Source organism: Nylanderia fulva, unplaced genomic scaffold (genome assembly GCF_048542155.1).
Source record: "Nylanderia fulva isolate GAGA-0341 unplaced genomic scaffold, ASM4854215v1 Scaffold4, whole genome shotgun sequence".
Taxonomy (NCBI): Eukaryota; Metazoa; Arthropoda; class Insecta; order Hymenoptera; family Formicidae; genus Nylanderia; species Nylanderia fulva.
In genome coordinates this window covers 4,591,756-4,604,948 of record NW_028190476.1, presented here as the reverse complement: position 1 = coordinate 4,604,948, position 13,193 = coordinate 4,591,756, and the positions used below count along the sequence as shown (strand labels likewise).

At 29.7% G+C, this 13,193-nt stretch overlaps 1 protein-coding gene across 1 annotated transcript; it reads left to right on the top strand.

The window, feature by feature from the left end:
* The first annotated feature begins 7,619 nt into the window (after nucleotides 1-7,619).
* On the top strand, nucleotides 7,620-13,040 carry sau (Golgi phosphoprotein 3 homolog sauron). The gene is made up of 4 exons (XM_029309404.2): nucleotides 7,620-8,615; nucleotides 8,699-8,945; nucleotides 9,031-9,206; nucleotides 11,141-13,040. Exons 1-4 carry the CDS (start codon nucleotides 8,331-8,333, stop codon nucleotides 11,387-11,389), a joined length of 957 nt encoding a protein of 318 aa, XP_029165237.2. The 5' UTR covers nucleotides 7,620-8,330; the 3' UTR covers nucleotides 11,390-13,040.
* Nucleotides 13,041-13,193: the final 153 nt, after the last annotated feature.

The window sequence follows — 13,193 nt, the reverse complement described above, 5'->3', positions numbered from 1 at the left end:
TTTCTTTCATTGAGATTATATCTTTATTTGATTAAATTTTGACAATTTTTGAACATTTATCTTTTTTACAACTGTTGTCTATAGGTTCTTCTTCGTCTTGTAATACAATTTTCTCTTTCTATCTTGACAGAAATCAAACTTAATAAAAATTATTTCTTAAATTTATTTTATCAATTTTAAAAAATATTTCAATTTTTGTATTATGAAAATCGAAGTGTTAAGAATTCGAATTCGTTTGCTGCGACATTTTTGAAGCCACCATATCACAATTATTTATTTAAATATTTAATTTTGATATTTTTTGTTTCTTACTAGGAGAAAAAAGTGAGACTTCACAAAATAATCGAAAAGTCTGTCATTAATTTGTCAGCTCTACGTTGCGATAAATTGTATCTGTGTATATTACATAATTAATATAAATGCAGTATTACTTTAATTACTAAAAATTTATAAGAAAAGAGGAGTAAAGTGAACATACTTGTATGAATTTCATTTCTTAAACTGCAAAAAATTCTAAACAACATTAAGTCACAAATCTTATTGTGGCAATTAACTATAAAGATAACGAATGCTATGAGACATTATTTACCGTATTTGATATCAAGAGTAAACAAAATTACTATTATTCTAAGATTACTTTAAAGTACATGACATTTTTACACTTTTGAAATGAATTATCTGATTATATACTTAAATAATCGAAAAAGTAAAAATCTTTTTCCCGGCAATTGTAAATCATATTCTGACAATTTTATATACAATACATATTCTTATTAAATATAAAATAAATTTATATATTTTTATCTCATCTTTAGCTAGAGAATTTTAAAATCACCTAAGCACAACACTGATAATGACTGATCTTTTAACTCGTTCTTCCTCTTCAGCGCTGAGAAAATTTCCGAAACAGTTCCTGGAAAAGATATAAACAGAAATTCATCTCACAAACTTATAATCTTACAAAATCGAGATTCATATTTATCGCGCTTTTACTTATAAAAAACCGCGGCGACGCTATATCCAATCATCTCTCCCGTATGAAACTGAAGAAACAGGCGGGCCGATCTTCGCTCTCGCTGCGTCACATTCCCTAGAACATTTTTAATTCGAAATTTTTCGGACACCTCGTGTTCTGGCGACATTGCTCCACTTCGCTGATTCGCTCTTGTCGCGGTGACAAGTTCGGACGTATAACAATACTCATCCTATTTCGCCTTCGATTTGGCAGACGCTCGATAATAATGTTAAAGATAATGGAAAAAAATGTTGTATTACATAAAATACTTATAGAAAAAAAATGTAATATTAAATTGAAAGAGAGACAAAGGTTTTTTATTCATCTTTATTAACTTTTCAGCTATTTGTCAAGTCTTTATAAGTTTACATTAATAAATACATACTCCTTTAACATACTCTTAAACGATTCAATTTTTTCGCATCGTCTTATCTCAATTGGTAAGGCATTATACATTTTCACTCCTTTATAAAATATGCTTTTCTGCGCACTCGTAGTTTTACGAAATGGTATTACAATATCCTCGGCCTGTCGTGTACTTCTTTTTTTTACATCTCCTACTATTTGTAACTTATTTTTTAATTGCTCGGGTGATATTCCCTTTAAAATCTTAAAAATAAATATGCATACATTGTAACGTAGCCTCTGTTTTATAGACATAAACTGCAATTTTTGCAGCATATATTTCATTTTGGTACGCTTCTCACATTGCAATATGACTCTCATGGCCCGATTTTGAGCTATTTGTAATTTTTTCAGCTCTGTTTTTCCCATATTAATTAATATTGTACAATACTCAAAGTGAGGAGCAAAAATTGTCTTATATATAGTACATCTAGTATCTTCCGATATAAAATTACTTATTTTATTTAGAAAATTTGTTTTTTTCCCTATTTTCTTTAATATATAATTACAGTGGTCCTTAAATCGAAGCCTATCGTCAATAATTATTCCTAAATATTTCATTATTTCTACTCTCTCTATTTCAGTTCCATATAAACATTTTACTGCAATATCATCTATTTGTTTTTTTCTTACACTTCTAACTATCATATATTTTGTTTTCTCTGCATTTATTTTTAACTTATTTATATTCATCCATTTTTCCACTGTCTTAAATGCCATATTCATTTTATTCTCTAATTCGGCACTACTTTTTCCGGTCACATATATTAATGTATTATCCGCAAACATTTTTATACTGCATTCCGCTGGACAAATTTTGATTATATCATTTATATATACAATAAATAACAAGGTTCCTAAAACAGATCCTTGTGGTACTCCGCATACTGTAGTAATTAAGTTCGACAATTTATTATTAAATCGAACCTTCTGTGTTCTATTGTTTAAATATGATTTTAGCCATTCTAAAACCATTCCTCTAATTCCATACTGATATAATTTCTTTATTAATCTGTCTCTATCTATTGTTTCAAACGCTCGTTCAAGATCCATAAAAATTATCCCTACCATTTTCCCTTCACTGACTATCAATTTCCATTCGTCAATAATCGTTCGAATTGCCGTTTCACACGAATACGGTTTTCTAAAGTCTGACTGATGTTCTGTTATAATGTTATTACTTTCTAAATACATTTTAATTTGTTTTTTTACTATTAATTCTAATATTTCTTTAAATATTGATAACATATTAATGGGCCTATAATCACTTGCTTTTGTCGCATTTTCTACTTTCGGGATCGGTATTATCGTGGATGTTTTCCAATTATCCGGACAACAACCTTTCCTCAATGAACTATTTATTACATCAACAAATGTCTTCTCTATCATATAAAACATTGTTTTAAGTGTGTCACTAGTTATACCCTCTTCTGTGTCCTTCATTTTTGGTAGACCCATTACAACTTCCTCAAGATTCTTTACACTAATCATCTCAAAATTTTTCATAATCTTACTACTTTCAGTAACAGAAATAATTTGTTCATCTATACATTCTGCTTCATATCCATTTATAGATTTTACTGTGTTATCAACACTCTGTACATAATATAAATTAAATTTATCCACTATATTGCACTCTTCAATGTTATTTAATATTTCAAAATCTATATCCTCTACTTCTTTTCTATCCTCCGGCTCATCTTTAAATATTTCTTTTATAGCATTCCACATAGATGTAGGATTTCCCTTATTATCATTAATTATATTTTCAATATAATATTTGTACTTTTTTTCTTGATCTGTGTCTTTATACGTTTCGTCTCTATTCACTGCGTCCTTTATTTCATCTGAAAAGCTTTTCCCTTCCCATACTTTCGGAACTTTTAATTTTTTCCTAAATGCCGTAGAGTCCAGCGCATTCACTATATCATCAACAAATTTCTTTGCTTCTGCACTAACATCCACACCTTGTATTTGCCCTATTTTATTTTTTAACACTGTATTAAATTCGTCTATATTAAAATCACTATAATCTGTAGCACTAAATTCTCTATACTTATTTTTGGATTTACTTGCATTCAAATTAATTTTTAGCCACGCATGGTCTGCTATATTAAACGTGTGATCTACTTGTGCGTGTATTTTGGTGTTAGCAAAAACTAAATCTATAATTGTTTGAGTCTTCTTCGTAATTCTCGTTGGATTATCAATGTACTGTTTCATACCTAAACTATGCATTGCCGTTTTCAACTGCTTTGTATAGATTTTATTTGTCATTTTAAAGTCTATATTAAAGTCGCCTATTACCATACAATCTCCTTTAAATATTACCTCTTCTACTATATCCTCTAGGAATTTCACAAAATCGCGGTCTGATGCATTTGGCGAGTGATATATTACCATTATCACACCTTTATAAAATTTCTCTTTTATTTCTATCGCGGCGCACCAGCATTTCGACAATTTCTTTTCAATCAAAACTTCCTCATATTTAATATCGTCTCTTACATATAACACAACCCCTCCCGTACGTCTATTTTTAGAATCACATGTAATTATATTATAACCCTGCACGTTTACTTTACTATTTTTAATTTTATCCGTCACTCTAGTCTCTGATAATGCTATAACTGCTGGATATGTTTCCTCCCTAATCTGCTTTATTTTTTCTATGCGCTTTATCAAGCTTCGCACATTTGTATATAATATTAGTTCCTTTTCTTTTTGTTTTTCTTCTTGTATCGTAATGTCAGCCACTGCGGATCAAATGCGTCATGTTAATTTTTAGATGGAGAGAAGGCTCTAATATATTCAAATGAAAGAGATTGGAAGGTATATGGGCTAATAAGATGAGCTGGTATGTCGAAAATAAGAATGCAAAAATTTGTCTAATACTTAATTATTCTTTATTTCTTTTAAGTTATTAAGTTTGTTGTTTAATATTCTCTAATTTTTTCCGAACTACTACGCCTTATATAATCATCATCTTGATCTCCTGTTTTTACATGTAGTCTCATCTTTCATTTTCTTTACTGTTTTAATAATAAGCCAATCTATTTTTATTTATCCATGTATTTGTACTCACTTTCTGTAGATCCTGTTGGTTTTTCCATTGATGTCGATGTTTTATTCACATTTGCTTCTTTATCGCTATCAATAGTGAATTTCACAAATGAGCTAGGACAGAACATTATAGTTCATAGTTTCTATCGTAAAATACTTAATTATAGACATTCCGCGGATGATAAAACGCAGCTTCTCACAATTTGCATTAAACTATTTGATTTTTAAAGCCTTTTTGCATGCCAACCATATATTCATCGTCCATATCAAGAATTATCTAAGAAATATATAGTATACATATAGTGATTCATACTTACACACGTCAGCACTTTGTGCCATGTAATCTACTTGTTGTACGAGACCTCGATGTTCCATACGAGAAATATATAGTTTTACATATATATATTCAAATTAGCATATCCCGGTTAAAATAATATATTATACTTATGGCTATCACTGGTCTATATTGCTATATGTAGATATATAAAAGTTCAAACACTTATCACTCTGCCAACGCCTTTACGGAGTAATGTCACATACGTCATATGTTAGTTATTACATATATGGCATCATTATATAACGAGAAGGAGAGGAAAAGACAGAGGGAGGGGAAGAGAAATTACCCATACAGCACAGATTATTGCAATTATATTGCAGCAACGTTGCAATGTTGCAAGTTGCAATGCAACATTATAAAGACATTGTAGAGATATAGGTGCACAAAATTCTAGCACACTTGTAGCAACATGACATTAATATTTCGGAAATATTGCATGTAATCCAAATTCTATAATTTATATATTGTAATATATATACATATACCCAGCAAACACCAAGTTACAGCTATATAATTGTTAGTTGTAATTTCCCAATCAAAAATATAATACGTGTATTATAACAATTATATTGTTGAGTGGAAAATTACAACTAACAATTATATAACTGTAACTTGGTATTTGCTGGGTATAATACTGTAATAAAATAATTTTTTGCAATATTGTACAATAAAAAATGTTAACAATAATCAATAATTTTGTTAATAACATTAATATTAATTTATTGCAATATTATTGTAGTATTTTGTTGAAATCTTCCAAAAAGCGGACATTTTAACATTGCTGCAATTCAACAGCAATGATGTAGCCACATTTTGCAGTGAATTTGCAATATTGCAATATTGCGGTGAAAGATTGTTGTAATGTTTTTGCAATCTATCGGTGCTGTATGGGTATATGAATATTGAATTCGTTACTTTAAATATATATATATATATATATATATATATTAATTAATAAAGGAATAAAAAAGTAAAAGTTTTAATTAAATAAAATTTCATGTCACAGACGCATATATCGTAAAATTTTTAATTAAATATAATATTTAATTTCATAGATATGTATCAAGATTATCGCCCACATAGCACAAAACTCTACAGAAATGTTGCAGAAATATTTCAAAGTTTCATTCAAAATATCAATTTATAAATAACACTATATAAAACGTCATTAGAACATCTAAAAAATATAACATGTAGCATATTTGAAACGTTTGTGCAATACCTTTCACGAACGTATTTGTGACAAAATGAGCATTTTCGTGTATCTAAGATATATTTATAGAACAAGAAAATTTTGCGAAGGTCTTTAAAAAATTTTGTGCCTTATCTGTCTTTGCATTTGCACATATTTATATTTTGATTTTTATTTTATCGACTGATATAAATATAATGATCAGTGTTTGCTGTTATCTAAATACAATTATATAGATGATCATCTAGTTGAATTTTTGACGTCACCTTATCTTTATATATATATAAATTTCTATATTCATACTTATTTTATTTGTAAGTTTTCATCAAACACTTTTCATCTAATTGTATATATATATATATATCTGTATATCTTACAATTAGATAAAAAAAGTGTTCAATGAAAACTTACAAATAAAATAAGTATAAATATAGGAATTTTAAATCCTTTTTATAATTAACATTTTTTTATAACTGTGCATGTTTACATAAGCAATTTTAAAAATAATATCTGAAAGTTATCTAGAATTGAATAGATGAATTGCTATATAATTTTATTTTTTATCTAGACATATTTAAATTCAAAATCATCTTCATCTTATCTATAAAATGAATTTATATATTTTTGAAAAACTCTCCTCCAATTTTAAAGTCGACCAGACTGGCAATAATTTATTTTAAATAATTAGTTTAATTTACAACGTTTCGGCTGTCATTGCAGCCCTTTTCAAGTAATCTATAAACAATTATATACATATAAATATACTCTTAATGCGCTTAATCATACAAATAATTATAGATTTACAAAAATATATATGTTTACATACCAGATTAATACAATAAATCATATTTACAGCAAACCCCCGACAAAATTAACCATTGTTTTGATGAACAATGTATAACTGACAGAAGTAAGCCCGAAATAAATAGATGTTGACTGTTAGCAGGAAACTTAGTCACTACGCGTTGAGGAAATAGAAAACCAAAGTACTGTGTCTTTCGCAATTTGCTGTAAATATGATTTATTGTATTAATCTGGTATGTAAACATATATATTTTTGTAAATCTATAATTATTTGTATGATTAAGCGCATTAAGAGTATATTTATATGTATATAATTGTTTATAGATTACTTGAAAAGGGCTGCAATGACAGCCGAAACGTTGTAAATTAAACTAATTATTTAAAATAAATTATTGCCAGTCTGGTCGACTTTAAAATTGGAGGAGAGTTTTTCATTATTTATTACTGGCGACTCTTAAGGATTATCATTTATTATATATTTTTATCTCATCTTTAGCTAGAGAATTTTAAAATCACCTAAGCACAACACTGATAATGACTGATCTTTTAACTCGTTCTTCCTCTTCAGCGCTGAGAAAATTTCCGGGACAGTTCCTGGAAAAGATATAAACAGAAATTCATCTCACAAACTTACAATCTTACAAAATCGAGATTCATATTTATCGCGCTTTTACTTATAAAAAACCGCGGCGACGCTATATCCAATCATCTCTCCCGTATGAAACTGAAGAAACAGGCGGGCCGATCTTCGCTCTCGCTGCGTCACATTCCCTAGAACATTTTTAATTCGAAATTTTTCGGACACCTCGTGTTCTGGCGACATTGCTCCACTTCGCTGATTCGCTCTTGTCGCGGTGACAAGTTCGGACGTATAACAATACTCATCCTATTTCGCCTTCGATTTGGCAGACGTAACAATATCGCAGTATCGAGCGACCCCCGTGTTTTTGAATTTGCTCCGAAATCGCGCGCGACTCTATACAACAGCGATAAATTCACAGCGGACGCATATCGTATATGTGAGTGAAAATCGCGACCAACAAACACATACATACATACGTACGTACGTGCGCGAGAGCGCAGGAGCTCCAGTCGAATTTTAACGGGAACGATAAAACGCTCGGAAAAGGAAACGCGTTTTTTCCTCCGCATTCTCCTCGCTTTCTGTTTTGCGACGCGCCACGCCGCGTCGAGTCATCGACGCGTGTTCTCGAGGTTGGTGATTGCGAGACACTCGCCGGACGGAGAATTGGCCATCTTGGAAGACAGACATGTCGCTTTGGAATAAACGTCAACGGCACGGAGTGTTTATCGCGTACACCTAAATGCCAGTCGCAGGAGCGACAATAATAGTAAAGAGCAGTGACAGCAGCAGCAACAACATTCACTGATTGTCGGATCGACGACGACGACGACGAGCACCACGTCGCATCACGGCGGTGGTGACACGGTGGCGTATCTGGCGACACGCGGACGTATTCCAAAGCGGCCCGTCCTAGTGTCCGCATCGCACGATGAATCGCGGTGACGGGCTGGTGCAGCGACGACGCGTCGTCAACAGCGGCAACGGGGGCGGCGTCGGCGGCGGCGGAGCCGGGGGCGGCAGCGGACACGGCCAGGACGGCGCGAACGCGGACCTCACCTGTCACAATGACAAGCTGTCGGGCCAGAGCCCGGACACGGATTGCTTGTCCCTGAAGGATCTCAATTGCAATCCCACCATCGACGAGGACTCGGATAAGGAAACCCGGCTGACTCTCATGGAGGAGGTCCTGCTCCTCGGCCTGAAGGACAAAGAGGTTTTATATATACTTATTACAGTTCTCTGTACAGATCTTTCAGAATCTTCGTCGATTGTGTATTATCCTTCGTTTCCTTACAGGGATACACTTCCTTTTGGAATGATTGCATAAGTTCCGGATTGAGGGGATGTATCTTGGCAGAACTTGGTTTCCGTGGCAGAGTGGAGTTGGAGAAGGCAGGGATGCGTAAGAAGAGTTTACTGGCGAGGAAACTTGTTCTGAAGAATGATGCACCTACGGGAGATGTGTTGTTGGATGAGGCCCTGAAACACTTGAAGGACACAGAGCCAGCCGAGACTGTGCAGAGTTGGATAGAGTATCCCAGTGGTCAGTTTCTTTATTTATATATGTATGTATATGTATATATACATACAATATGGATTTGTCTTGAATATCTTGTATATTGCTACAGGAGAAACATGGAATCCTTTAAAATTAAGATATCAATTGAAAAATGTCAGGGAACGACTAGCGAAAAATCTCGTTGAGAAAGGTGTCTTAACTACGGAGAAACAAAATTTCTTACTGTTTGATATGACAACACATCCTCTTACTGATAATCTTGCCAAAAGTCGACTCGTGAAAAAGGTAAATTATTCATTTTTCTATATTACATTTTCATTACACTATCTATACATACATAGCATATGTTTGAAATGAATTGCTAAACCAAGCTTTTTATATTTTTATCTCGAGGATGAAAGAGCTCATACAATCATAAATTTCGAAATTTATTTTATACACGTAACAACATATGTTTTACATATATATATATATATATGTATATATATATTACATATATATATAATATATGTATATATATTTAATTGTTGTTACACATGATATCAAAGAGACTTATTGGATCACTATTGTCGTTTATTAGTAATGACAAGCTTGGCAGACATTTCTGCAGAACTTTAAATAAGAAGTTTTTCTATTTATAATTGTTTAATATTTTTTTTCATCTATGCTGATAAAATTGCTATAAAATTTTAAATAGAATCTCTTCAAAATTTTACACATATATAGCTATTTTATTTTATTTCTTGAACTAAAGAAGATAGACCATATGTGACATACATTTATTCCTTTGTATTGAACTCTATTGTGTAAACACAATGGAACAAATTATTTGCATGTGTATTAAAGAAAAGAATAACTTTCTTTTTTGAACAAAAATAGTATTGTTATAATATAAACTGTAATGTTTTTTATACTAACAAAATGTTTTATTATTTAACATTTTATTTAATAGAATTTTTATAATTGCGAAAGTTTTATCATTTTGAAGGCTTTTATACTAGGTATAGGTCTCTTCCTATAGTAATTATATATTGTAGTTAAATCTTGTGATTATTTTTCATATTAATCTTTAGTGTTTATTTTAATGCCTTATATACCTGATTATACTTATTAATTAGAGATTATATCGTTGTTATATTATCGTTAATTTGTGTTTTCATTATTAAGTGATTTCATTATTAAGAAATATTTATTAGTTTTTTTTATACATTGAATATTTTGATTATACAACACAATGATAATTCTTAATTGCTAATATGGCATTGAAAATTAATTGCAAATTGTAATGTAGCATCCTTCCTGGACAAAATTTCACATCTAAAACTCGTATCTTTTATAATACATTTTCTTGAATCAAATCTCTTTTCATTAATTTTATTGAAAAATGCTTATTTTTTATTAGCAATGCAAGCATATTATTGTAATAATATGCTTGCATTGCTAATAAAAAATAAAGTTATTTCTTTACTCAGTTTTTATAAGTTACTATTTCTTTAAGATTATAATGAAGTTTACTTTCAACAATTAAATTTCACTTTTCTCTATTCATTGTCTTTATAGTTATTTTTAAGATATATAAAACTAGCTTCTGTGTTATGTATACATATTATTATAATATATTGTATTATAGTCTACGGAAGCAGTAATATATATCTTATCTTTATACATGCTTTATTACTTACATTGATTAGAAGCTGTGGAGAAGATAAAACACAAATCAAATTCTATATATATATATATATATATATATACATATATATATAAACATGATTGTACTTATTTATATGCATGACGTTATATTTTCTATATATAAATAACAGAAATATCTTTTTTAAAGATAGATCTACATATTTATTGTTTATTTCATTATAAATTGTTATAATATAAATTGTTTACTATGTATGACATAAATTATTTACTAAAAGAGAAAAAAGGAAAAGAAGGTACTTATGTAAAAATTTTTCATTTGCAATTCAAGTTTGATTATGTAACAGCATTAAATAATTCCTAATTTCCTAATATTTTTTAATTATGAAAAGTACATATAAAAATTTTTTAGTGTGAAACAAAATCAGAAATAGAAATAAAAAAAAATAATAGAAGATTAATGAATGAGAAAAAAATGTGTTTTTTATTTTGCAGGAAAAAATAATGAATAGGAATTGTGTGCTATAAGTTGTGAATGAGACGATAGCATATGTTGCTTTTTTGTCTTTCAGATCCAAGAAGCCGTGTTAGGCCGTTGGGTGAATGATGCTGCTCGTATGGATAGACGAACATTAGCATTAGTTATTTTAGCTCATGCAGCTGATGTATTAGAAAATGCATTTGCTCCATTATCGGATGACGATTACGAAGTAGCGATGCGAAGAGTACGGACGTTATTAGATCTTGATTTTGAAGCAGAAGCTGCTAAACGTAACGCCAACCCGGTTCTTTGGGCTGTATTTGCTACATTCACCAAGTAACATTCATCTCGTAAATAAGGTGGAATAAATATCGAATACTAATGTGAATAATATGATTACAAATTTTGCATGTTTTTTAGTTGTAATATGAAAAAAAAGATCATTCAGACCAAATTATTCGCATTCAAACTACATAGGAGACTACTCTTTTTAGGAGATTACAGTCATTTCCATTTATTGTTATTTAATATATTTGATAGCTAAATAACAAATGTTCGTATATATACAAATATTATGAAATTAACAAGTCCAAAAGTGTGAATGTATGTTTTGTGCTCGATAATGCAATTTCCACTCGGAGAAAAACGATTTACATCGTGCTGAATTTTATTTCTATGCTTTTTTGCTTGGTGTCCATCGTGTTTACGAATATGTCCGTTTTCCGTAAACACAATGTAAGACGCGGGACACTATGCGGGGTGCCTCAAAATGGATGCTAGGTGGTAGTGTGTTGAAGGAATTTGGATATATAATTGAAATATGTTGTTAGTCATAATTGAAATATATGAGAATATGTACATATATCTTTTTAAATTCTATTTTTTAATATACATGTGCCTCTTTGTTTATACATAGTATCTATGATTTTGTGTTATATCTGTGCGCGAGCACGAATTATTATTTTGATTGAATATATTTTAAGCTTTATAATTAATTTTACATTAATCTACACTTTCAATTTTTTTTTCAGAAACGATTTTTAGATACCAACTACTGAAAGGTTTTTAGAATCATTAACTACTTTCTATTATCTTTTTTTATTCATTATGTGCATAAAATTGTTAGATATAAGACGTTACATATGGCGGACCTTGTGTGACATTCGGTAAAATGTCACATTTTCCTGATAATCATTTAAATGTTATAAATTCTATAAAAAAAATTCTCTTTATGCTCTTTCTATATAAATGTTCACTTCATACAGATCATTATCTACAATGTCCTCTGATATGTAAAAAGATTGTATTAATAGTATTACATGTGTAGTAATGTATTCAGATTTAAATACAAAATATCAAATTATTTGTCATTTTGATACATTTTGTTATTATAAAAATTTTTAAATATATATAAATGATAATTTCGTTACATAATCTATCAATTGAATATAAGAAATTCTTTTTTGGTAATAAAGATTGATTAGTATCTCATTTATAAGATAAATTAGATGTCCCTTAGACTAAAAGAAAAAGTAAAAATATCTCATTTTTAAATAAATTATATAAATTTTTCCATTTCTTTAAATATTTTTGAAAGCAAACTTATCTAAATTATTTTTTTCATACTTGGTATGTACATATGTGTGTGATTATTAAAAAATATTGATATTTGAAAATATCTCGTATCATAGGAACATTTTAAGGGACATTATCTGAATCATTCTATACTTGTTTTAAATATAATTTTGTAAATAATTATTTAACACCGTGAAAGTAATACCTTATGGAACAGTTTATCAGTAAATTTGTCTGTTTCAGCAAAGAGATCCGTTAGATTAGAGTTGGATATAAACTATTATTGGGTAGGGTTTCACTAATGGATGGTATACATATATTGTAAGAGCAGAGCATATAAAAGATATATTATGTAAAAGACTTGTAGTTACCTGTATGACAAAAGTAGCTCTAATATAAATTCAAAATACTTCATATGTTTACTCTCGCTTGCTTTCTATTACTAATATTGTATAGATACATATGTGATGTATATAGATAATAAAATTGCAAGAGAGGCATTTGTGAAAAGTAAATGTTAATTGGTCAGCAGTGCTCGAAAAACATTTCTCCGTCAAATTTTTATTCTT

Coding starts and splice junctions, on each gene's coding strand:
- sau (XM_029309404.2), top strand. CDS start 8,331: ATGAATCGCGGTGACGGGCTGGTGCAGCGACGACGCGTCGTCAACAGC. Junction 8,616..8,698: donor TCGGCCTGAAGGACAAAGAG/GTTTTATATATA, acceptor GTTTCCTTACAG/GGATACACTTCCTTTTGGAA. Junction 8,946..9,030: donor TTGGATAGAGTATCCCAGTG/GTCAGTTTCTTT, acceptor ATATTGCTACAG/GAGAAACATGGAATCCTTTA.